This window comes from Cricetulus griseus, chromosome 4 (genome assembly GCF_003668045.3).
Source record: "Cricetulus griseus strain 17A/GY chromosome 4, alternate assembly CriGri-PICRH-1.0, whole genome shotgun sequence".
NCBI classification, from domain to species: Eukaryota; Metazoa; Chordata; class Mammalia; order Rodentia; family Cricetidae; genus Cricetulus; species Cricetulus griseus.
The window spans coordinates 211,134,013-211,161,466 of record NC_048597.1 but is presented as its reverse complement, the minus strand read 5'-3'; the positions used below and the strand labels follow the sequence as shown (position 1 = coordinate 211,161,466).

The 27,454-nt window shown below is 41.4% G+C and overlaps 1 protein-coding gene across 4 annotated transcripts in view; it reads right to left on the bottom strand.

The window, feature by feature from the left end:
- Nucleotides 1-6,477: 6,477 nt before the first annotated feature.
- The window catches only part of Ryk (receptor like tyrosine kinase), an 80,774-nt gene continuing 59,797 nt past the window's right edge, over nucleotides 6,478-27,454 (bottom strand). For all 4 annotated transcript variants that reach the window (XM_035443898.1, XM_027414328.2, XM_027414327.2 and 1 more), the window contains 6 exons: nucleotides 25,270-25,339; nucleotides 19,878-20,010; nucleotides 18,934-19,043; nucleotides 18,637-18,796; nucleotides 8,660-8,796; nucleotides 6,478-7,532 (listed from right to left, as the gene is read on the bottom strand). In XM_035443898.1, the coding sequence (XP_035299789.1) occupies nucleotides 7,421-7,532; nucleotides 8,660-8,796; nucleotides 18,637-18,796; nucleotides 18,934-19,043; nucleotides 19,878-20,010; nucleotides 25,270-25,339 (722 nt within the window). In that variant the 3' untranslated portion in view covers nucleotides 6,478-7,420. The remainder of the gene's footprint in view (nucleotides 7,533-8,659; nucleotides 8,797-18,636; nucleotides 18,797-18,933; nucleotides 19,044-19,877; nucleotides 20,011-25,269; nucleotides 25,340-27,454) is intronic.

Here is a 27,454-nt window from a genome sequence, read left to right as displayed (position 1 = left end):
GTTACATCAGGCTCAGTCTCTCATATAATCTAAATGTGAAATGTCCCCCAATGGGCTCATGTGGCACTTTTCTAAGTTATAAGTAACAGGTGGGTAGAAGCATGGGCAACTTGATAGCAGCCAGACCAAAAACAGAGACTTGGAGAGGCTAAAGATCCAGAAGAAGCCTTGAGAGGTGTTTTTTTGTTGTTGTTTTTTTAGTTTTTCGAGACAGGGTTTCTCTGTGTAGCTTTGGAGCCTATCCTGGCACTCGCTCTGGAGACCAGGCTGGCCTCAAACTCACAGAGATCAGCCTGCCTCTGCCTCCCAAGTGCTGGGATTAAAGGTGTGCACCACCAAGGCCCGGCTGAGAGGTGGGTGGGTTTTATAGAACAAAAGCTTCACCTAGGCTACAGTAGGCGTGGAGCAACATTACACAGATGAGATTACATGCAAAGACACAAGGTATATGTGTGCGAGAGGGAGAGAACAAGAGCTGATTCAATGTGACAAGCAGAAAAGAAACCACATGTGAAGTAGAGGGTCAGGGACCAGATGATGCTATAGTTCGGGCCAATGTCCTCACAAAGGTCCCTTTGTAAAAGCTTGATCGCCATTCAAGGTGTTATCGTGAGGGGCTACAACCTTTAAGAGGTGGGGCCTATTTAGAGGCCTTCCAGCCAAAAGGGGGACCCTTGGCATTTCCTTTCTCTCTGGTTTCTGGCTGCCATCAAGGATCACTTAGTCCACAGTATACAACCTGCCATGCCATACTGCCTTGCCACAAGCTCAAAAGCAAGAAGGTTGGCCCCATGTGAACCGTCTACAAACTGTAAGTGGACATAAGCTCTCCTCTTTGCTTCCATCACCTTGGGTATTGTGGGAGAGCAAGCTAACAGAGAGTAGAGGGTGCTGTGCACTAGGATGCCACTACTGACCACGGCCGTGCTGGGACTGTTCTACCCCAATCCCTCTACCTCCCAAACTAGGGCTGCAGGGGTCTTATCTTCCAGAACTAACACACTTTGGGTTCAAATCCCAATTCTACTGTGGCCACCAACCACCAACTCTCATTTGTCTACTCTCTGCCTTAGTCCCACGTTTACTCTGGAAACTTTTAGGCTTGTGGTATTCAGATCTCAGTATTTCCAGATACTTTGCCTAACTTGAAAGCATGACCAGGTAACTCCCTTTAGTCATCAACCTCAACTATGGATGGCTGCTAGCATCACAGCTGTTCAGAAAAACCCAGTTCTTGACTAACTCTTCCATCCACCCTCCTCTTCTTTGGTAGACTGCTAATTCCAAAGCCATTCTCTCCCACCCGGCTGCCTAGTTAAGACTCTTTCTAGATGATGTCCTTGCAGCTGGTGATGCAGATCATGGCTTGGGTAGCTTTTCTATCATTTGTAAGAAGGTGGCTTTTCACTTCTGCTTGTACCCTCTTCTGGGAGCTGCAGTGATGTTGTCGAAACCCAGCAACGGCCACACAGTCACATTAAAATGGCCTGTGATATGGAGGGACAGGATGGAAGATGCCTGAGATGGGTCCTTAGACATCCTCTTCCCTTCGGACGACAATGTAAGAAGCACACATTCACTTTATTATTTGTTACAGTAGATTCCACTATACCCAGAATTCGCAAGAAAAATGTGATGACCATCCAGGGTAGTACCAATATGACTTACCTTAGCTCTGGCCCCTTTTTCATGTGTTCCTGGTCAGCTCCCTTTCTAATTTCCCTGAAATGACCCCAGGCTCCTGTGAGGCTTACAAGCCCCTACTCAACCTTGTACTAACAAACAATAATACTGCCTCTCGGGGCATTAGGAATGTTGAGACCAGCAGGCAGGGTCTTCTAAGATGTTCGGCCACCCTTGCAAATCGTTCCCTCTCATCTCAATGGCATACTGTTTTGGCTAGACTCCCCGGATTAAAGCACAACACTACTTAGGCAGCTGAGCTCAACTTTCATTTCCTGGGTTGTAAAATGGAAATAAGAAGCCCACTCCACAGGACTGTGGGTGATTAGTACCATGCCTGATGCACAGTGGCCAACAGCTGCCTGCTACTAACACTGCTAAAATAGTAACTGTGTCGCTGTCTGATGTGAGCCTTTTGTTGAGTTTCTATTACCTCCAGACCAAAATCTGAATTCTTGATGTCAGAGCCTCATGGCACACCTGCCCACTTACCTTCCACCTTCCCTCCTGGCAGCCTTATTGTTGACCAGTAATAGCATGCTGTCCATGGGTCCAGAAAACCAAATACATGAATCTGTACTCATTTGACAGGTGTTTACTAAAATGACTACTGGTGGAGTGTAGGTCAGCATCCTATCAAATTAATTTCCTTTCCTGGAAAAGCACGCCCACCTCCTATAATAAACACACCACACGCAAGAAACAGCCTGCTATATATCTTATGTCTGCAAGCAATAGTGAGTTCCAGTTCCTTCATTTGTAAAATAAGGCAACTAGGTTATCAGCTTCCCATCTCTAAAACACAGCACTATGCTGAGGCGGTGATGGGAAAATCCAGTATTTATATCCACTTCCACATCTTATATTGTTTTAATGCACCTAAGGGCCACATCCTGTGGAAAGAGAGCAGAGTTCCTTTAAGAGGGACATGCAGAACATGAGCCAGAGGGTGAGGCCAACAACAAAGGGTGTCTAAAGCATGCAGAGACCTGAAGGGTCAGAGAAGGTGGGGTAGTGAGCTTCCCACCAAGCCCAGCAGGCCAGGCTCCTGTCTCATCCATTTCCTGCCTTCCCAGAAGAGCTGAGGAGGATCCTATGGGAGCACTTACCACAAAACAAGAATCTGTTTGGATAACCAAAATGACTGTCAGGTCAAATATGCCACCCTCTTCTTCAGCTAAGGCATCTGTGGGTCTTGAGGGAAAGAGAGGAGCAAAGGCCAGAGGGGGACACTGCCTAGAGATTCCAACACAAAACTCAAACACATACCGTGCACTGCACTTCCTGGCCTGGTCAGGCCAAGGCCATTCTGGCTCCAGACAAGATGGGGCCGAAGGATCTTTACTCATAATAGTAACTCTGGTGTTTCCGTGAAGCCAGAAATGGTGACCAATAACCCCTTGAGTCCGCCAATCTCTGAAGACAAATCCTGAAGTGCTCTTTAGACACACATACATCCATGACTACTTAGTGCTAGTTTAAGTTGACAGACCTCTAGGGGCTGGGGAGATGGCTTAGTCAGCAACGCACCTGTCACAGAAGCACAGGGATCTGAGTTCAATCCCCAGCACACACACAAAGTCAAGTGTGGCTGTGTAAATCTGTAATCCAATGCTGGGGAGGAAGAGAAAGAGAATCCACGAAGCTTGTTAGCTGGCTAGTCTAGACAATCAGTGAGAGTAACTGAGGAAGATTCCTGATGTTGACGTCTGCCCTATAGACATACACACACACACACACACACACAGAGACACACACACAGACACACACTAAATTAAAATGTCTATCTGGCACACGTGTAATTCCACTGCCCAAGACAGGGGCTCAAGAGTTCTAGGCTACATTGTGAGATTTGGTCTCAAAAGAAAATGTTAATAAACCTCTTGTACATATACATATAAAGATATAAGACATAGTCCAAGATTTATGTGTCATCAGGTGAAGGCTTAAGCTCTTTGACTATTAATTTTTGCATAGGCATATGGCCAATTTCTGGATTATCCAGAGGCCAAAGGTCCTAGGTAGTTATATCACAAAGCTAGAGCAAAGGCACCTTGAGGTAGATTGTACAATGCCAAGTACAAAGAACATACTTACTTTTGCATACCCTAATACAGATTGGCACAAAAAAAGGAAGGCCAGAAGTCAAAGTAGCAAGAGCCATGATGGACTGGTAGGGCTTTCTGGACCAAGAACTAAAAAGTAAAAGCTTAGACAATGACTCTTATCAGCCTTTCTCCTCAAACAGTGGTGGTCCTCACTAACTTGAATCCAAGTGAGCTGAGCACACCTTAGAATTACCCTGGTTCCCTTCACATCTGACAGCTCCTGAGGTGCAAAACACATGACTGGGGGAAGCCAGGTAGGAGTCCATCTCCACACAGTGGCTACCCCATTCCCCATCCTGACCCACTGAAAGCCTCTTTCATCCTGGTGAGAATGTGATTAAACAAACTCAATTTCCCCAAGTGTGTCATCTGATAATGTTGCATATCCTTACATGGGAATATTTTTCAGCAGAATGAAATATTTGCTGGCCACGCTGCAGCATGGAAGAATCTGAAAGCCAAGTGCTAAGTTAAAGATGTCAGAAACAAAAGACCACTTACTATATGACTCCACAGAATGGAAAGTTCAGAATAGAGATAAGGGGATTAGTAACTGCCTAGAGCTAAGAACAGGAAAGGAATGTGAGGGACTTCTTTTAGGGGCAGTAAGTATGAACTGGAAAATCAGGCACAGGGGTGCCTCTACCCTTTTTTTCCAGCAGTTATGAGATTGAAGCAGGATGAATGCACAGTCAGCCTGGGCCACAGTCTGAGAACCTCCTGGGCTACACTGTGAGGTCCTATCTCAAACAAACAAACAAACAAACAAACAAACAAACAACCCATAAAACAAAAACTAAAATAAACTGAATTAGACTCTGTGGTTGATGACTATTCAACAATGAACATATCAAAACCCATCTACTTTGAATGGGGGAGATATCATTTATATCTCAGTAAAGCCACTTTTTAAAAACACAACAAAACATAACTTCTGGGCTGGAGAGATAGTTCAGTGGTTAGAGCACTCACTGCTCTAGCAGAGAGGCCAGGTTCCATTCCCAACACATACATGGCGGCTTACAATCATCTGTAACTCCAGTTTCAGGGCATCTGACACTCTCCTCTGGCCTCTACAGGTACCAGGCACACACATGGTACACATATGTACATGCAAACACTCACACACATAAAATAAAGATAATTCTATTTTTTTTCCTAGAATGCTTAGTAGCCATGTGTACCCATGGGCTGCAGTTCCAGCAAGATGTTGGTAGAAACATCCTAGGAGAATGTTAGTAGCTTCCACACGCAAGGACCCAGCTAACTGGTGTTCTCATTTTCCTATTACAGCATGTGATGCTGGCAAGACGGCTCAGGTGGTAAAGTGCTTGCCTAGCCTGGGCTACATAGCAAGATGCTATACCAAAAAAACTTTCAAAAAGTACTGTCAGCAGAGACAGCCTACAGCGTCACATCTTGTGTGCTTCTGATTTGCTTCTTATAAACCTACATTTTCCGGTGGGAAAAACTGCTCAGCAATATTCACAAGGTACACAAGCCACTGGATGAGGATTGGCCATGGAAAACTGGGAACTGTTCTTTTCTTCCTTCGTCACTATCTCCAAACAGTTCAAAAAAACCTACTGGAAACAAAGGAGCGTGCACAAGTATTTAGGCAAAAGAGTGTTAACAAAAGCCCAAGTCAACTGAAGCGTGTTTTCACTTTACTTTCCAAACAAATTGTGCACGAGTGTGTGCGTGTGTGTGTGTGTGTGTGTGTGTGTGTGTGTGTGTGTGTCTGTCTGTCTGTCTGTCTGTCTGTCTCTGTGTATGAGTGTGCTATGTGTCTTCATAAGTTTATGGCATCATGTGTAGGTGTGCCTGGCACCTGTGGAATCCCCTGGTGCTGGAGTTACAGGTGATTGTGAGCCGTCTGCTGTGCATTCTGGGATCTAAAATCAGGTGCTCTAGAAGAGCTGTAAGCAGTCTTAACCACCCAGCCATCCCTCCAGCCCCAGCAATTCTCCCCCTTTTTTTCTTGCAATTCTTGTACACTGAACTGTGACTTCTAAACGTTATTCTCATTTGAAGACAAAAAGATCACACTGAATGTTGAAAAAGGGATAAGAACCAAATTGCTGTATGTAGTTAATGTACATCCTAGTATTTGTTGACTGGATGCCTTCTAAGATGTAGGCTATTAACAAAGCATCTCCAAGTTACAAGCACATCAAAAGAAGCATTTTAAAACCCAGACATCTGGGAATGAAGCACATCATGAACAAACACCAGTAATTAGGCTGTGTGCAGGACACTGTATGAGGGACAGTGAGGTACTGATTGCTTGTGGGAGCTGTCTTCTCAGATATTCTGCTTATTCATAAGGCTTATTTTTAATGTAATAGACTCATGTTCTCTCTTATAGCCCTGCGAGGATGGACACAGGGGCAGGCAGCTACAGGCCCAGTCAGTTCACAAGCCCACTTGACTCTCCCTTAGGTCAACTAAATCTGTGCAAAGCTACACACATGCCATTTACAGGTTCTGGAGAGATGTCTCTGTGTGACACTTCCTTGTAATAGTAATTCCAAATTCATATGGCACAGAGGCCAGAGTCAGCTGCCTTTCTGTTAGGGTTTTGGAACCTGAGGCACACTCTCATGAGATAAAAACATGACCATCCAGTGGTTGCACGTTCAAAGACTTTCGAGACACAACCACCAATCACACATTATGAACAGTGTTTGAATATCATCATATAAAATGAGTCCTTTAATTTTTCAAGTGTTTTAAAAAAACAAATTTATACTTAAGCCAGCCTTGAAGATAAGCATAAAAATTGCCAATTTAAACTAAAAACAACCCAAACCCACAATAACTCCAGCTCTGCATAGCACAACCCCAAGTGCACACAGAGGGAACCCCAGGCATAGAGAGGGTTTACTTTCTAGAATTGTATCATCTCCTTGCCCAGAGAGCAAAAAATAAATAAGGTTACCACCGCTTCCTACGAATCTGCCCCCAGCCCTCTTCTAGGTCACAGGAAAGCTGAGATGTGCTGAACTCAGCCACTGCCTCCCCAAACAAGAAAGCAGAGCCACGTTCACTACACAATGTTCCGTGCAGGGACACTGTGGCTTTTGTTGTTGCTGTTATTTTTATATTTCTTTTTCTCTTCATCTTTTCTTTAATTTTCCTTCTGCTAACATACATCTTTTCATGCTGTTTTTCCTAAGAAGAGTACCATATCTTGAAGGCAAACCATTCCCAAAAGCAGTGACAAAAAAACGTTAAAACACTTTTAAAGGTGAGTCACCTAGATTACCTCAAAGAAGTAAAACATAAAAATAAAAGCAGTTGGCACTAAGACAGCTATTCCAAATATCTGTGTCTAAACAATTTTTAAAACTGTTTATTTCTTTTTTAAGAATGCACCCCCTAGTCCAAAGTAACTATATTTTAAAAAATTTTTTGGCCAAAAAATTTACAAAACCCCTTTCCGTTCAACCTAATAAAAGTGGTATCTAGAAAATACTCCACATTAAGTCTGTCTTTAGAAGTTCAGGTTTGAAAGCATTCCTAAGGCACGGTGTTCTGGGAGACAAACGTGCTTCTGCAGGCTCTGTGCTACGTGTAAAGCATCTGGAACAGGCACTTGCTTCCGGGCTGTGGGGCTGGGAGAGAAGTCAGACGTAGGCTCCCAAGGCGGCATGGAACTCTGTCAGGCACTGGACCAGCTGTTGAAACTTAGGCCTCTCCTCTGGGTCCAAGGCCCAGCAACAGGCCATCACAGCAAACCTGTAGAGTGACATGGAAATGTGGCTAGCAACAACAAATGTGGCCTTTCAGTCAATTCTGTGCCGGTTACATTTTCTGTTCAAACGCAGTTGTGGAGAAGACAGCCTATTAACAAGCTTATTCTGACTATGTGTTGGCAGTTTTAGAAGTGAAAAGAAGCTGAGTTATTTGGATTACACACATGGATTTCAGTTCTTCATGAGAATACAAAATACTCAGCAAGTGCAGAGCTTCCTGTAAACACACAGAACACAATCAGAATAAGAGCCTGTGTGGTCCTGAATGCTGAGGAACTCAGATGAAATGCCTAAAACTGGCAGAGAAACCTTCTGGGGCCTCTGTAGACAGCATTCATTTCTGCACACACTTCCCCAACCGGACCCTGTGCACCCCACAGCCAGGATGGAGAAGACGTGATGGTGGCAGGAGGCCAGAAGCACCTGCCACCTGCTAGGCCAGAGCATCTTCCTTAAGCATCACTGATGCCGGGCAAGACAAGGTCATAAAGAGAAAGGTGTCTGTCTCTGATCTCTCGTGGGGTATGTGTCTATGTCTATGTGGGTGTATGCATGTTTGTGTGCATGTGTATGGAGGCCAGAGGTCAACACTGAGTATCATCTCTACTCTTTTCTTTCTTCAGTCAGGGTATCTTAATGAACTTGGAATAAGCCAGGATGCAGCTAGGATGGCTAGCCAATGAGCTTCAGGGATCTGTTTGTCTCCACCCACCCTGTGGTACAGTCACAGACACACATGACCATACATGACTTTTTAGTGGGTGCTGGGCATCTAAATTTAGACCCCAAAAAAGGCTTTTGTAAGTACTGTATCTTATTAAACATGTCTGTTTAAACAAAAGTCAGGTAATTGACACAATATCCTATCAGTTTCCTCACTATTATTTTAGATTCTCAGGCCAACTTTTAGTAATTATGACTACACACCACTGATATAAAATGCCAAGTGCAGTAAACAGGGACTGTGGTTTTCAACAAGGTCTCATCACATTTGGAGACTCATCATTCTCAAAGGGGAAGGCTCTGTGTGAACACAAGAACTTGTTTTCCTACTTCTATAATAATATAGTAAATGCCTCAAAGCTCATGTCCAAGATCTAAAATACTCACAATTCATCAGGGCAGTTGATTGGCTGGGCTATTCGGTAGCCATCTTTCAGGTAAGCAGCCATCTCAAAAGGGTCGATGTCCACGTAGGGCGTCTGGCCCAGAGTCATGAGCTCCCACAGTGTCACTCCAAAGGCCCACTAGGAGAGGAACAGCAGCATAGTGAGGGGACATTTTAAAACTGGGTGCTGGTGACTATAGCCAGCTACAGTCCAAAAACAGCATCTAAACAAACTCTTAAAGAGAATACTGTTTATAAAAAGAAATCTATCACACTGGTTAGTTTTCCTACCTGGGACAAGAAAGAACATTTTAATGAACTCATTCTTTAATATGAACATTGGTATTATTTGTTCTGAGTAATTGGGTCTGCTGGAAGAAAACATTTTTTACCGCTGGCTACTGATCATGCTACCCCCAAATTAATTAATTATGCTGGGAAACGGAAAACAACCTAAATGGACAGAACAACCTCAATAAGGGAAATATGTAGATTATATAAAATATAGGAAGTTGTGAGTTGCTGGAACTCAGGTATTGTTCACACAAAGCACTTGTTCTGCTGCTGGGTGCATCATGAACTCTACATTTACAACCTTTGGTTAGCAGGTAACCTGAAAACTTAGAATCTTCCTGCTGAATAAAAAAATCAGACTTACTTAAAATCAGCAGGTAAATGACCAGTAAGAACAGAGCGTAAGCAGAAGCAGCAGAGGCACTGGTGTGTGTGTGGGGGGGGGGGGGGGGGGGGGGGGCGCTGACTAGGTCTTCCCTTCTCGGCTCAGCCCTGGCTGCACAGTAGCTCCTGGAGAATGTGTTGAGGTTCCAAGTGCACTGAAAGCTGCTGCTGGGATGGGCTAGGGTGGGGACAATCTCCAGCCTGCTGTCACCTTCAAACCCTGAGCTCACAACAACTGCAGCCGGGGAGAATAATGCGTGAGTGCCAAGAGCTCAAGAGTTCCCACAGTATTTTGCAATGAACCTCCAATGACATTCAGTTTTCACAACAAACCTCCAGAAGCTCACACTGGTAGCTTAGGTTTATAAGCTGAGGAAACAGGTGAAATCCGTGGCTTGCCCAAACACACATTTCTCAATGAGTGAAAGGGCAGAACTGGCAAATACAAAGTCTTTCTGTAAAATCCAAGCACAGTGCATTGAGCTTCAGGTTATTGCTTTTCAGTATGAACAAAACCTGGAAACAGTAGGTAAAATGCACGCTTGTTTGTCTTTTCAGTCTTTCACAGGTTGAACACCCTTAATTCAAAATGCTCCAAAATCCTAGACCTGACATGACAAGAAACTTCCATGCCATGAAACTGTTTCATGAACAAAATCATTAAAAATACTACAAAAAATAGAACTGTGTTTAGACTTGAGTCCCATAACACACACACACTCACTCTTCTCTCTCTTTCTCTCTCTCTCTCTCATGCATTCATTTTGGATGAAGGATAGTCAACCTTATTAGTGAATAACAGCCATATTTCTTAACAGAATCTATCAAAATAACAATGCAATGACATTAAAAATTAAAAACTGATCCCCTTCCTTCCTAGTTCTAACTTCTATGGTCACCAGGAGTCCTTGGTGTTTCTTGAAGTCACATTCCTAGTTACGGGGATTAAGATTTCCAATATATCTTCTGGAGAATGGGCGTGCAGAAGTGATATAATTCAATCCACTATACAATGCTACACAAACTTTTAATATCAAAGCCGAATGCGCCAGTCTTTCAGAATCTGCTGTCCCCTATTGCAGTGAGCACCATAACCATCTGACCTTGGGGTTGCTTTGGTAGAAGGACACGTAAGTAACAGGTGTAGATGAATGCCACTCTCTATTTTGAGGGTGGGTCTCGACCCACCACCACCAGCACTGAATGATGAAATTTTGGTATGATTGATAACTCTGGAAACTTAAAAAGCCTAAGACTGGCTCTTAGGAAGAAATGAAAGCAACCTACTATATGAAGGATGTGAATTAGGAGGCCCAGTAGCAGAACATGATGGACTTAGCGTGTGTGAGCCTCTAACATACACATGTTGAACTCCTGACACCAGTGTAATGGAATTAGCAGGTGGGGCTTTGGGAGGAGTTCACAACAGGAGGGTGGAGATCTCAGGAGTGAGACTGGCGCCTTAGAAAGTTCTCAGCAAATCCCACTCTTCCTTGTTCCATGTGAAGACACAGCAGGAAGGACACTTCTGGTCCATATCTCAAACGCAACTTCCAAGGTTTCAGAGCTACAAAGAATGCAGCCTGTGTCTTAAGCTACTTAGTCTGTTTTACCAGCCTTAATCTACTCAGACACCACTTAACCTCAAAACCAGCAGCTGTAGCTGCAAGTATGACTAGCCCTTAGACACCTGCAAACCTATACACAACTGGCTGTTGATATCATGTTCTCCACAAACAGATACACATGCCTTCATCAGAACATTAAGGTCTTCTAAGGTCTTCTAAGCAGAGAGTAACAATAAGTCTCCAAAGCAATCAGGAGGAGAGGTGCTCAGAGACTCATGGGATCCTGAAAGGCAACAGCTACCAACAACACTGCTGGGCAACTGCTCACTTCTGGAAATGTTCTTTGTTTCAAAACAGGATTTTGAACTGTTCTTTGTTTCAAAACAGGATTTCATTGTGTGGCCCTGGTTGTCCTGGAACTCACCCTGTAGACCAGGCTGGCTTCAAACTCACAGAGATCCACCTGTCTCTGACTCCCAAATGCTGGGATTAGGTGTATGCCACCACCACCTGGCACAAATTATAAAGTAATTTATATATCCCTCATTTTTAGGAAATAGCAGGACAACTAAAGTTAGAGTAATACAACTAAACTGTATCTTAACATCAAGAATATTAAATCTTAAATCTCTATTTCCTAAACAGAGAAAGGATACGTCTGAACTTATTCTTTCATTTCTGTATTACTCTTTATGACTTTGTTAATTCCCTGAATGTGAATTTGATACTTAATAATAGGTTCAAGATTGTTGGTGTGTAAAATCTGCAACCATGAGGAAAACAAGTAACTGTTGGGAATCTTCTAAGCACTACTCTAAGCTTAGTAATGGAAAATATAGAACAGTATTCCATAGTTTTAAAAGTAATAAGCACCTTCCAGTAACTCCAGCTTTCACTTCGAATGCCACCAGAGTTCCAAAGACCGCTCTCAGAGAAAATGTAAAAACTCTCTTAAGGGTTTCCTGAGCGAATCTGCTCAGTACATGGCAATGGTCTCTAGAATATCAAGGCAAACAAGAGTGAGATGAAGAAACACCACAGGTGCAACTCTGGATAACTATAGATTTTCCTCCTAGGAAAATGTCCACTCATGTCTACAAAGAAACAGCAAGGCACATGGGGCACATGGGGCACATCTGATTTGCCCTGTGGCCTAAAAACTATTCAAATGACTTAAAAAGATCTCCTGACTGCTATAAATCATGCTGATGAGATTAGCATGGAAGTCATTTCCTTGATTTGTTTTTGCCAAGAAAATGCCTTTTAAACACAATGTAGGACCATAAAGACAAGAAAACCAACATGAAACTCTCAACCATGTTTTCCTGATTGCAATCACCCCTCAATCGAAGGCAGAGTCTTGACAGCTCAACTACGTTAGCTACTATAATTATCTAAATAATTCAAAGGAGGCATCAATCAAAATAAAAAAAAAAACGCAGTTTTTTTCAAATAAAGGAAAAGAAAGTCACAATAGAATTGTTGTTGTGCCTACATTTGACAATTACACAGAACAACACCCAGACGGTGTTCAGAGGGCCTATGTGAGGTCACATAAGAATAACAGAGACATTCACAACTAGCTGGTGAAACCCACAGAAACAGCTGACCTGAACATCGGGGATACCAGCATGGGACTGATCCAGACCCCAGGAACATGGGTTTCATTGAGGAAAGCTCGGGAATCTACAGGACCACCTGTAGTAGTTCAGTACTTATCCCTAGCATAGGTGTGGACTTTGGGAGCCCATTCCACTCAGAGGAATACTTCCTGAGCCTAGACACACAGGGGTGGGCCTAGGCCCTATCCCAAAGGATATGGTAGACTCTGATGACACCCTATGGAAGGCCTCGCCATCCAGGGGAAGCAGAAAGGATATGTGATAGGTAGGGTTTTAGTTGGGGGGGGGAGGTGGTAGGGGAGGACGGGGAGGGAGAAGGAAACTGGGGTTGTCATGTAAAACAATCTTGTTTCTAATTCAAATAAAAAAAAATCTGAAAGAAAAATAAAAAAAAGAATAACAGACATTCGTAACTAGCTGGTTGTGTGTATTTCCTAAGCTGAGAGTTAAAAGCTGATGTTAACACCATTAAAATCTTAATGTAACAAAATATTGGAAGTTTCCAATTAGAATTACAAAACAAAGCCCAAAGTCACACTGCATTACTTTTATGACAAAAGAAAACAAAAACAAAAAACAATGTGCTTCTAAGCAAATCATGAAGAATTTTTAACTAGGAAGAAATGCAGAACTGTTAAGGTTCTTTCAAGAAAAGAAAAGGGTCCTTACTCCTACAAGTGTTCATTTTACACGTGAATACTCCAGTGGGGGTGAGGCTAATTTACTTAGTACATGATGGCAAAAACTGTTCAGCACCCCCTAAAAATGAGTACAACTTTGACACCCCACCTCCTAAGCTGGGTGTGGATGGAACGTGCCTTTAATACCAGCACTTGGGAGGCAGAGGAAGGTGGATCCCTAAGTTCAAGGCCAGCCTGGTCTACACAGCAAATTCCAGGACACCCAGGGATACACAGAGAAACCCTATCTAGAAAAATTAAACAAACAAACAAACAAACAAACAAATAAATAAACCTCCACGAATAGAGGGCAAACAAATTCAGCCTGTGTTCATGGAGTTGTTAGCATTTTCAGCCCCAGCATTAGAATGTGACATTTCATAATCTTTACAAATTTAAAATAATATTCAATGCCCCAAACTGAAAGGCAGAATTTTCACCCTAATAGGCAATCATAATCAGCATACAGGCAAGGCAGGGCAAAAGACACTTATAGGAGGTATCTATGCATGAGATGAATCTGTAAGAATTTAAAAGAAAAATCTGAACATTTTTAAGCATTAGCCAAATTAAGGCTGGGTGGTAGTGGCTCACACCTTTAATCCCAGCACTCAGGAGGCAACGGCAGTGGATCTCTGTGAATTCGAGGCCAGTCTGGTTTACAGAGCAAGTTCCAGGACAACCAGAGCAACACACAGAGAAACCCTGTCTCAGGGAGAAACCAAGGGGCATTCTTATAATGACATACTAAGCCCAACTCAAAAGAATTTTGAGTAAGGCAAAAATATAATACTTAAACCATGACAGCACATGCCTATAATCCTAGCACTCAGGAGGCTGAAGCAAGATTTCATGTTCAAGACCAGCCTACTGAAAGAGTTTAGTTTGCTGAGAGAAAAAGGTTTGAAAGATTTTAGTTCACAGAGAGAAAAAGTTTACCACAGGCCTTGGCCCATTACAAGGAAGCTGCCCCAACCCCGGGCACATCCTATGGTTTAGACGGGGGCAATCGCCAAGACAACCCTCGGCTGGCCAACAGACAATCAAGGACTTTTCAGGGTACGTTCTGTGGTTTTTCCTTTGTAAAAAAGCAGGTCACACCTGGGTGACCACTCTAACATGAGATCATACTTTGTAATCAATCACTTTGTGCCCCTTGCCTGTATGCTGATCTGTGGTTTTTTTCCTATATAAGGAGCTTGCACCCCATGCTGGGGTGTGCAGCTTTCCCGATATTGCTGACACCCGAATGCGCATTCCTTCAATAAACCCCTCTTGCTTTTGCAGCTCTTGGTCTGGTTTCTGAGTCTTGGGGGCTCCTCAGGATCCTGAGGCTCTTAGGGGTCTGGGGTCTTTCACTATAAGAGTGAAAACCTTATTGAAACGTATTGGTGTTGTGAGTTTAGAGAATTCTGTTAAGATGTCCATTACTCACCTCACAGTAATTAAAACAAAATAAAGCTAGGCCATTTGAGGAGTCACATGGAAACCTCCTACAATAGAAGTTTCTTAAAAAACAAACAAACAAACAAACAAACTATATATATATATATATATATATATATCAAAGAAATCTAAATGGAGTCGCCAAATAATGGGGGAGAGAGTGCCCCAACTAGACATCTTTCACCATCAAGTGAAACCTCCAGTAACAGGAATGTGTTACATCTAGTTGAGCTGTTGCCAAAAGGGGCTCCATGGAAACCTTCACGAGTTGATGCTAAAGATAAGCCTACAGTAACTCACTGAACATGGAGAAGTCACACTGGTGTCTGTCCAGAGTCTTCACAGCACACCACGGGAGGAGAAAGGTAACCAGCAACCCATTTACAAACCCTGAAATCTACAATGGTGACCTGCCAGCATGACACCCTGGTGCAATAGTGACACAAACGTGGTGGGCGTGACCAACCGCTATCTGACTGGATTTAAGACCCACTCCATGAGATGGAGCCTGAGATTAGACCGACCACAGTCCTATAAGAAAACCAAATACTCTATTGTGACGCTAAAGGAATTCAACAACAAAATGATGCCTAATGACATTCTACCTATACCCATATATCACTGTCTTGCCCAGTCGTCATCAGAGAAGCTTTCACCTGCAGTAGATGGGAATTAATACCGAGACCCACAACTGGACAATTTTTAGACAGTGAGACTCTGGAATTTGTGGTCCTAAATAGGACGTCTTCATTAAACCTTCCTTTCAGAGCTCAAGAAACTATGCCATAAAAGGAAGCAGAAAGATTATAAGAGCCAGAGGAGATGGAAAGCACCAAGGAAGCAGCATGACTGACATACACATGAACTCACAAAGAATGTGGTAGCATGCACAGGGCCTGCACAGGGCCAAGTCAGATGGAGTTCCTGGACTGAGAGAGGAAAGTGGATACAATCCCTAACCCTGAAGTTATCTCCAATTGGTAACTGCTTACCAAAGGATCTCTCCAATGGATCTCATTGGATATGTAAACAGTTGGGACAGATCCTATGCTCAGCAGTAGAAGGCCAACACAAAACAAACTCAGTGATAGCTTTGGTCTCAAATTGCTTTGTTTGGTTTTTGTTTGTTTGTTTGTTTGTTTTTAAATCTTCCTGGTCTTTTGCTTGTATACTATGATTTCTGATTTTGTGTTTTTATGAGTTTTGTTTTGTGTGTGTGTGTCTCTGCATGTGTTTCTTATGCTTTTTCTTTGTTAAAATTCTGGTCTGTTTGTTTACATTTGCTTATTTGTTTTCTAAGAAAGAAAGAAGGCGTGGAGTTGGGTAGATGGGGATGTAGGGAGGGTCTGGGGGAAGACGAGAGAGGAGAAACCTAGCTGAATATACTGTATATGAAAAAATTTATTTTCATTAAAGAGTGAAAAAACTTGAAATAAAGCTTTCAAAAAATAGAAATGAAGTATTTGGTATAATGGTATTCTGACTAAGATAACTTATTACATAAATAAGAATGCTCACGGGTTTTATAAAATATCATGACTGTAAAGATAACTGATTGTAAGTATGAGTTTGAGATTTTTTTTTTTAAAGCACGTTTTAAAAACATTTAGCCCAGAGCAGTACATTCAGTAATTCAGCATTCATGAATTATAATCTAGCTGATATAATGCATGCCTAAACAGTGCCTGAAGAGGCACCATCTGTACTGTTTGAACATACAGTATATTAACTAGAGTCTCATTCACACAGTTTGTCTATACCATTTAGACATGCATGAGATTAACGTGAATCCCATCCATTCAGTGTATTTTTGTTCTAGGAGTCCTAGAAAGTATGTGATCACAAGTGTGACTTAAAAATTCCTTTGCTGGGGCTGGAGAGATGGCTCAGTAGTTAAAAACACTGGCTCCTCTTCTGGAGGACCCAGGTTCAATTCCCAGCACCCACATGGCAGCTCACAACTGCCTATAACTCCAGTTCCAGGGGATCCAGACATTCATGCAGGCAAAACACCCATACACATGTGAGCAACATGAATCAGGTTTCTCCTGGAGTCAGGTAGCCCCCATTCTTATAACCATGCACACTTACTCTGTACGTTTCAAATGGCAGTTAGGTCTTCTGAACAGTTAATTTTAAAGTAAGTTTAAAAGAATTTTAACAACAAACTATATATATATATATATATATATATATATATATATATAACCTTATTGAACAGGAAAAGTTTTTTAAGAACTTGGGAAATTGTTCATTCACGTCAAGTGAACAAATTTTATCACAATACTTAGTACATAAAAGGAGAAATACATCAAACACCACCCAGTTTATGAAAGAGGAAAAAAATCAATTAGATTATAATTAATGAAAGGTTTCCTCTCCTTATCAAATCATTCTGTTTTCAAGGATTGTAAATTGGAAATCTTAGATAATTTCAATTACTGAGCACAGTGAACTGAATGGCAGCCCCAAGGATCTCTCTCCTACCCCTAAACCCTACAAATATTACCTTCTATGCAGAACAGTGTGACTAAGGACCTTGACAGGAGAAGCTTATTCTGCACTGTGTGGGGATCAATGTGTCACTACAGCCTTGTGAGAGAGGAGCAGAGCTCTGAAAAGCATCCACAGGAGCCTGCATATGAATGAGCAACAGAGACGTAGCCACCAGCCCAGGACTGCCACCAGCCACCACACGTCTGTGGAAAAGGACATGGCCCTGCCAACACCCTTATCTTAAACATCTGACCTCTAAAACTGACAGTAAGAGAATACTCTATTGTTTTAAATCACTGAGGTTGTAGTAATTATAGAAACCAGCAAAAACTAATACACCGAGTGATTGATGAAGAGTGCACACTAATCATTGTAAATAACAAACTAGTAAAACTGATGTCAGCAATGCACTGTTAAATGGGAAATGTGTAAAGCATACTAACCGAAACAAAAAGGCAACTCATAATAATAAATAAAATACACCAGTATACAAACACAATCAACCCAGTTCTTCAGTGCTGAAACAGAAATCAAATCCCAATTATTTTACAAGCAATGCAGTATTATTGAGTGCTGTCTTAGGGACCTTAATAGAGGAACTTTTTACCAAATTTCCAAATACACAGCTACAATATGTAACAAATAAGAGATAGAAAAACGCATTAGTTTTTCTTTTTTGTTGTTGTTTGGTTTTTCAAGACAAGAGTTTCTTTGTGTAGCCCTGCCTGTCCTGGAACTTGCTTTGTAGACCAGACTGGCCTCAAACTCACAGTGATCTACCTGGCTCTCTATTGCTGGAATTAAAGGCATGCACCACCACACCTGGCTTAGTTTTTCATTCTTTATTGAGATAAGTCACTATGTTCCTACCCTAGGTGGGTCTGGAACTTATGATCCCCCTCCTGTCTCTGCCTTCCAAGGGCTAGGAATTATAGGCATGTGTCAACATGACTGGCCCAGTTATGATCTAAACTAGAATAAAAAGTCAAGTAAGATGGAAAACTATTTCAACAGATAAATATATGTGGCTTCCGAAACCACATCACTGAATAGGAGGGCCCAACTCTGTGATCTGGATGAGGAGATAGAAAACAAAAACAATGTCAGGACTATAGGTTAAGAGAGGCTGTTAAACTGAGAAGAGACCATTTGCAGAAAGCAATGCATTCTGCGCTTTGGTAGCCACATGGCCATCCGAGTCTTGCACAAGGGAGATGGTGCTGTCGGCTCCCTAAACCTCAGCGCCTAAACACTCGACACCAGTGGACGCCATGGTGTCAGCTTTTGTGAACAGGGAGAATACAACACCGGCTCAGGATTTGGGCCAGTTTCTCTGTTTTAAGAGGGTTGAAAGGAAGCTAACTACACATGTTGTCTAGATGAAAATGTCAAGGAATAGTAACAAGATTTTTAAAAGGACCAACAACAGAACACTGTGAAGAGAAAGCTTTCCTCTTGGTGCTGTTGACACCTGGACTCTGGTACTTACCACATCACCAGCACTAGAGAATTCATTGTTAACCAGACTTTCCAGAGCCATCCATCGCACTGGTCTGTTCTCATTGTCCCCTAAACAGTGGTAGTCCATGGGAAACAAGTCTCTGGAAAGGGCATTGTCTGTGATTTTCACTTGAAGAGTGTCGTCGATGCTGAGGAGTAAAAACATGAACATGACAGGCATTAGGGTGTCAAGAAGACCCACTGTTACCCATAATGACTCCCAACAGAACCCCAAATCCAGGGAGCACTACTCATCTAGTGACAGTAGCAAGCCCTTGACACCTACACACAGTTCCTAGCAGCCAGGTCTTTATGGATCACCTCCCTTCTTGCCAGGTAGCTCATTCCACAGGCAATCTGAATAGCCATGTGTACCAAATCTTGCTGGGAAATTGCCTGTCATAACAGAAAAAAAAAAAAAAAAATGACACAGTTTGCCAACAGTACAAAGCTAGTTTTGGATCTGACTACCCGAGTCCATTGTCCCACACTAAAACACTTCCTTGCACCTACTTACTGAGTTTTTTTAAACCTATTTCTCAACCAAGATGTGCTCTTGAGACCAGCCTGGTCTACAAGAGCTAGTTCCAGGATAGCCTCCAAAGCCAAAGAGAAACCTTGTCTCAAAAAAAACAAAAAAAAAAAAAAAAAAAAAACAAAAACCAAAAACCAAAACTAACAAAACCACAAAATACAGCGGAAAGTCAAACACTCAACAGATTTTCTTACCACTATCATAACATGTCTGGAATCTGATCAGGTGTTCACAGCAGAGTACATGGGTAGTGACAAGAAAGAAACTCTTAAATGATGGCATCTTCCAGCCAAGCACAGTAAAAATATCCCAATTATCTCCCATACTCCAGGCCTCTAATCATCACCACTGTTGGTACCATGTGGTCAGACAGACCTGCAATGGCTTCCTTTCCTAGAAGGGAATCCTGGACACACATCTTCAGAAGCTACCCTACACAGGACTGAGATGCTGTCACCAAGCATCAGAGGTGACTATGAACACACAGTGAACCGAGCAAAACAGCATTGGCCAAGTTTGCTGGGGGGGTGGGGGGGGTGGCTCCATATGCCATCCTTATTTTCCTCCAAATCAACAGTTTATAAATATTGCCGGTTCACTCTTTCTTTGCAGGCCTTTAAGACACATATATGGTTATTAATACCTACTTCAAAAGACATCAGGAAAACCAGTGGTATTTGGGGACATTTTCTCACCTGAGGATTATTGGCTTCTACTAATTTGCACTGCCGTAGAAACAATTTAAGGTTCCCCCAGTTCATGTACGGCAGTATCACCATGGGCTTTTCCCCTTCTTCTATGCAAACATGAGTAATAGGAAGAAGGTTTCTATAAGAGATTGGGAAAGATACAAATGAAATCGAAAACTTTATGGGTTTATGTTAAATTAAAAGTAATAAAGATAATCTAAAGCAAAACAAAATCCAAAAAAAATTTTAAAAGATTATCATTAAAACTTTTATTTACAAATGTTCTACTTTTTGAACCACATATAAACAGTCTTCATATATATGAGCTTTCTTTGTAAGACAAAAATTACAGAATGGATCCCTTTGTACTCGATTTGCTGAAGACATTCTAGTCACACTAAGTCTCCACTCCAAAGGATAAGACACCTGAAAATGGCTAGGCTAGGAGTACATCATGATGCTGTCCCACTAATTTCATCATCTCACTTAAAAATAAAAAGGCCCAAACTAGACTATGGATAAAAATAAGGTCACCAAAAAAGTCTTTAACAGGTTGAGACTGTCACAGAAGTAAAGTGTTTGTGGTCACATAAAATTTGGTATCGAATTTTTGAAAGTAAAATTCAGTATCTGGGTGTCTCCCTCCTTAACCTTAGTTTTCAAACTTGTAACATGTGGATTTCACCAACCACAAACAGTTTTATATGCAAAATAAACCAAGATGTGATGAACAATCTTATTCACTTTATCTTTCGTGGTAAATGTGCATGAGCTCGTAACACACACACACCACACACACACACACACACACACACACACACACACACACACGCACACCATTCTCCTGTGGATATATGGAAATAACTAATTTTCCTCAAGGCTGTAACTATTTAAGTAATCACCTCCTTTTTACTAAGCCAAAAGTAATCACAGACTCAATTTATATATCCAGTGTGCCACATCCTGTGCATTTCAATATTTAATATATATATTTGAAACATACATAACAATAACCTAAAAGCACTCCCACTTCCTGGTAAATTCTGTTTCTAACAATGGTTTCATAAAAAATTTTTAATATCAAACATAAAAGGCTGCATTAAGAGAAGTTAATGGGATATCAATAGTGAAAAGTTGCAAGCAACATGAATGCCAAGAATAATGAAATAACACATTACAAGTTGAATGATCACAAAGAAACATAAGAAAACTCAAAAAGAGCTTAAAGAAAGTGAGACACAAACCGCACATTCAAAGGACAATCACAAAGTCACAGGGAAAACTGCAGAAATACACCAAGACGAGTTGTCTTTGACTTGTAGGACTAGTTAATTTCTGCTTTACCTTTGTTTATGTCCTAAAAATGTCCCCATTGAGAACTGTAATTGCATCGGTCTCTAATAGGCACTGGACCCTCCAGGGCTTCTGCTTGCAACACTGGCAGCCATGCCAGGGAAAAGGGTTAGGGAACCAAAGGACAAAGATCAAGTACAAAAGAAGAAGAAGATGCAGGGTTTCATGAGACTCCACATCCTGTGCTTTCCCCTGGGCTGCTGGACATTTCCTCCCAGGAAAAAAGGAGAACACAGGAAGGATTGCAGAGCCCCACTCCCTTCCCAGCAACCTCCATGCACACAACTAACGACTCACCTTGAGGGTCAGCCAAGGCAAACCCTGACTTCAGTACAGGCAGGTGAGCTGGCCCATTCTTTAACCCTAAAAGATTAACTCTACTCTCTCCCTCATGACTGAAATCATTTAGCAGAATTAACGGCATTTTGTCCAGACACAACAAATAAGCAAATAAAATCAAAACTTTCATTCTATAGCCCCAGGATTAAAAGTCCTCTGGGATCCACGGTTAAGAACACTGGCTGCACTTACAGAGGGACCAAGTTTGATTCCTAGCACCTGTATGGTGGCTCACAACTGTCTTTAACTTCAGTCTCAGGAGATCTGATGCCCTCTTCTGTTCCCCTCTGGTACTGCATACATGTGGTACACAGACATACATGTATGCAAAACACCCAAACACATAAAGTAAAAGGGGGAAACAACTCTGGAAGCAGTAACACGCTTTATGAAGATGTTTTCAAGAACAAATGACTGCCCTTCACTCTGCCCATTTCACAAAGCAAAAGGAGGACAGAGAGAAAGGTCTGAGACATCTCAGGATGTATGTGTGTAAAGGAGGTGTGCAGAAAAGGTAGAGGCAAGGTGGGATATGGGGCTGGGAACAACTGCCTCCATGCTGAGCACACTTACAGCCTGACAGCTGTGTATCAGTCAGCATTAACAAGTGTCATCACCAGGCATTCTGGGCCAATGGGGACTGCAAACCACAAGCCACAAGAAATGGCTTAGGGATTCTCTGACATGAAATAATGAAAGCAGATTATGTTTAATTTATGCAAGTATTTACTTAAGGTAAAAAATTATGCTTACAAGCTCCAATGGAAAAATAAAAACAAAAAAAAATAGAATTTCAAGATGCTTTAAAATGTCTCAGTGCCTCTCCACTCTTCATCTCTCAGAATGTTAAAACAGAAGGCAAACCTTCTGACTTACAGATCACAACCAGTTCAAGGGTAGAATCTGAAAACAGGTGACAGCTCTTACCAAGTACAGAGTCTGTACAATAAATTCTATACTATTCATCTAAGATTACTGTTTCATTTTTATTCTGTGTCTAGCTGAGTTCTGGGTGCAAAATGGGCAGTTAGTGAACTAAATCAAAGAGAATAAACACACAGCCACCAATATTCATTTAAAAAGAAAATGTGGTAAGATGAAGTGCTACAGGAAATGCTACACACTAACAATTTTAATCCTACTACTAGAAGTCCTGATGTCACTTCCTACACAAGATGACAACAAACCCTGACCAAGCTATAACTTGCCTTTATAAGCAACCCCCCCCCATCCAGTGTCAATTGCTCCAAGTCAATATCACTCAGCTCCATCCTGTGGGATGTCATGGAACTGCTAATCCATCACCGTGGGATGCTGAGAAGCCATGCAGTCTACAGCTGCAAGAGAGAATGCTGGACATGCCTGCCTGGGTTGCTTAACCAAGGTATGCTTAGGGCTACAGTGGATCTAAAACAACTGCTTGGGGGAAAACCTGGCTTGTCTACATTTATCCCTGCCACATGCTTCTGTGCTGATGGGTGCAGGTTTCATTGGGTGAGGGAAATGGCTAGAAGTGTAAGTCCTCAGCTAGCGTGGTAGACTAGTGGCAAACACTGCTGGTGCTTCCCTCTAGAGTCGGAGTAACAGCATCAAGCAGTGTCTCACAGCACCGTCAAAAGGGGCACTCCAAAAGCCTCGAGGAAACAAAACACATTTTGGGTTTCTTTTTTAAATTTTGTTTAACAATATAACTATTTTTTTCAAAGCAAATATAGCCTCAAGAGGGGATTGTCCATCCATTCCTCTACAAGTGAGGACCGCTGCTCTTAAGGATGAATCTGGCCAATGAAAGGCAACATTCTTGAGTCACATGACTCCACTCTTCCAAGGCATACACTCACTGTTCCTAATACTGCATTCAACTTTTTTTCAAAAGCCTGTTTTTTCTTATGAAATTTTTAAAAATGTGTATTTACTTTTATATTAGTCAATATCTATATTATATAATAAACCTAATGTGTTATCTGAAACTAAAAAACTTAACTTCCTACAAAGCGTTTTCTTCTTTTCTATCTGCTACTGAGATTTGCTGGATTTTAATGTTGCCTTCATCTCAGCTGACCAGAAGCTAAGAATTATGTTCTGTTTAATCCCAGCCCAAACAGTTTGTCTTCTACTCTTGGCTTGTTTTCTTTTCTACTAACACAATGCCAAAAATCTGTCTCATTTTCATTACCAGTCTTATTTTTATGTGGCTGTCGTCTTTTGAGGTCCTCAAAAGCCAAATTAAAAATGAAATGAAAAGAAGGAAGTTCTGTGTACTCATGTTTTTTATTCAAGCAATTGCCCAAGTCCACTGTAATGGAAATCCATGGCGCCCTCTGCACTTGCGGTTCCCAGAAGTCCATAGACCCTCCCAATATGTAGAGTCATGGTTCACTTTTTTGGACATGTGAAATTCTCACACAAATTAAGGTGAGTCTACACAGTACTTGTGTGTGGTGCATGTACATGTGGGTGCGTATGTGTATGTATGCACACGTTTCAGCATGTGCATAGATGTCAGAGGTCAACATCATACTTTCCTTGATTGCTCTCCATCGTGGTCTCTCACTGACCTGGAGCACACCAATTTTGTTAGGCTGGCTAATGAACCTCAGATTCTATTTGTCTGTACCCCAAGAACTCTGGGTCATAGATGTGGACCTCCACTCAGATCTCTACACAGTGCTTTACAAAACGTTGCCAGCTAAGCATGGTGACACATACCTTTAGTACCAGTACTCAGGAGGCAGAGGCAAGTGGGTCTTAGTGAATTTGATGCCAACTTGGTCTACAAAGCGAGTCCCAGGGCAGCCAGACTATATAGAACTGTATAGAAACCCTGTCTCAAATTTGCCATGATACTGATGCTACTGTCCTTGGTGATTCCTGATCTAGAACTCTTCCTACAAGTACCTTTTGTGAAATCATGCTACCATTCTAAGAGCATACATAAGAGATGAGGTAAATAAAATGTGGTACAGCCATTCAGTAAACCACTAAGAAGCCTTTCAAAATGGGGGGAGGGGTTTATAGTTACCAGCATGAAGACCTAGAAATGTTTTTTTTTGTTGTTACAATAAGAAATTCATTAATTTTATTAAAGATAACACTATCCTTTTTAAATGTATACTGGAAACACACTAATGTGTTGAGATATCTAACTTTTTATAAAATATCTCTACAGACAAATGCATAGATGCTATTTCTAGATATACAGACACACAGAAACACACATATACAGGGGCACACAAATAGGTGGGCACACACACACAAACATACACACACACACTTGAGTGCACACTCACAGCAATCATGGCAGACTATCAACCTCACTGCATCCAAGAATGGTTGACTATTTTTGCCAATAGTGTTCTATACATTTGAAATTTTCATCACAATTATCTTTAACATATGCACCACTTTATCCTTTTTTTAAGGGGAGACAGGAGCATAAATATGTACCAACTGTTTTAGAAAGCTTAGTTGTGTCCATTTATTATTTATGTGGCCTATAGACTCTTCTCTATTTTCTTTGTACTTCACTAGTCTCATATTGTGTTCAATGCACATGCATTTATCTTCATATTCAGGAAAAAAAAAGCAAAAAACAAAAAAAAACAAGCCATTTCAAAATTCATAAACAGACATAACGTTCTTACTGAATAAGTAAGAGCTCAGAGTTGAGCTGTGCTTGCTGCTGAGATACGGCCTTTGCTCTCACCTGTGATGGAGACCTCGAAGCTTACAGCTCTCCGTTAGCATCATTGTCACTTGAACTTCAGATGCTTGATCTATATAAATAACAGACATTGCCTTGAATAACACTGTATTCATGACATTAACATTTATTAGTAAATATCTTTTACTTCAAGGTAAATTTTTCTTGTAAGTTACACATAAATCTAAAGAGATACAGCCTAAAGTTCCACGGCAGCAGACAGAACTGTGCTGGACAGATGACAGAAGTTTAGTAAGGTTCCACAAGCCAAGGAGAAAAGGCAGCAACAGATTAGAAAACACAGGAGACACACAGAGGGCTTGTCCCCTCTTCATAAAGATGCCATACAGTCTATTAGGGAAATACAGAAACACAGATGGAGCCCAACAAAATTATGAAAGGACTTTTGGTCCCACTACTAAGTGAAGCTGTCCAGACTGAGCTAGGAGAGGCCATTCCCTATCAGACTGAAACAGACATTCGGTATGCAGACAGACTCTCAGGAAGGTGGGTGGGGAAAGTGGCATTAACAAATGTGAGGGAACAGCTGCGCCTGCATCATCACTAAATGCTGAGCGATCGAGAGCTGCAGGGCTCCCTGGGGTACTCTACAGATAGGTCTGCAGGCACCGTAGTGGAAGTCATTAAATTAAACACACAGTACATTTCAGAGGGAAAGTGCAAAGGTCTGTGTGATCATTAAAAACAAAATTACTTGAAAACATAAAATACCCATGAGCATGTTTTTCCCTGACTCGGGCAAAGAACATAAATTCTTATACTGGTTCCTTTGGGATGGGATAACCTATATTTTGCACCTTTTTGTGCTGTTTAAACTTTCTGAGCTTACAAAGTCTAACTATGTAGCCTAAGGTGGCCTCCACCTCTCGCTCCTCCTGCTTCAGTCTCCTAGATGCTGTGACCAGAGGCATGCTGTACTGGGCCTGAATCCATTTGATTACTAGCTCTAAATTAATGGGTTTTGGTCTAGATGGCATATCTGACTTCAGTCTTTGGAAAGTGGCATTGGATACCATTAGCTCTCTGTATAAAATTATTGAACTTTAGAACAAAATCCATTTTCCCCATTAAAAAGTATGTATTCTCTAAAATAAAACCCAAAAACAAACTACCATTTGTCTAGCATGCAATGAGATGAAATAAGTACACAACCCTGTGAGGGAAGTCTGTTGGTAGTACCTAACATTAATTGAAAATCACCAGTCTAAAGTATAAACTGTGAAGCACTTCAGTCATGCGGCACTATGCAAACAAGTGCCTGTTTCGATTCCCCTCAGCCCAACACCAGCCATGCCTGGATGCTGAGGACCCTCCGTGCCTCCCCTATTTCCCTCCAATTAGGGAGAGCACAGTAGTTATAGGGAGGCAGAGCAGTGGTCATAGCTCTAGCATAGAAGAGAAAGCTTATCACAGAGTTGCAGGATCCGTCCTGTGTTTTCTTATCATTATTATTTCCTTTTCAACCTAAATCAAACCAATTCTGTGTGAAAACCTCTTTTGTTAGTTCAGGATTCATTATGATCCATAGAGTATTTATAAATCCAAAAAATATAAGCATTAAAATAAAATATTTCCTTTAAAAAAAATAAGAAAACAAAGGCAGTTTCTTTTACTAAACTTGTGGCTCAAACCTCATATTTATAAAGAATAAAATATAAAAACAGTCATGTTAATGATTCTTTAAAACTAGTCAGGAAGCCCACTACAATCTAACAAAATATACAATGTTTTGGGAGCTAAGGGGAGTTGGTAAGCAAAACTAAACAAAATAGCAACTTAAACCATTTGTTTAGAAAAGTTAAAGAGAGTGTGGAGGGTTTTAAGTATTTGCAGCAACCTTAACTGGGCAATTTTACTAAATTACAAGCAATATATTCCAGACATTTTAGTTAGACTAGTAAAAGCCAAATTTTTAAAATAATATAGTAAGCCCTCCATCCTTTTCATGTATGCCTTTAAGTAAATTTAAAAACAGTTATTATCATTTATCTTTGTGAATCACAAAAACATTTGTCACCTTCTACTCAAAAGTAATTTCCCCTCAATCTCTAAAAGTACTTAATTTCTTTTTCAGAAATTAGTACTTACTGAGTTGGGGAGAAGGCTTGCTTGGTCTGTGAAGGACTTGCCTTCAAGCACGGGGAGGAAGTACGATGATGATGTAAAA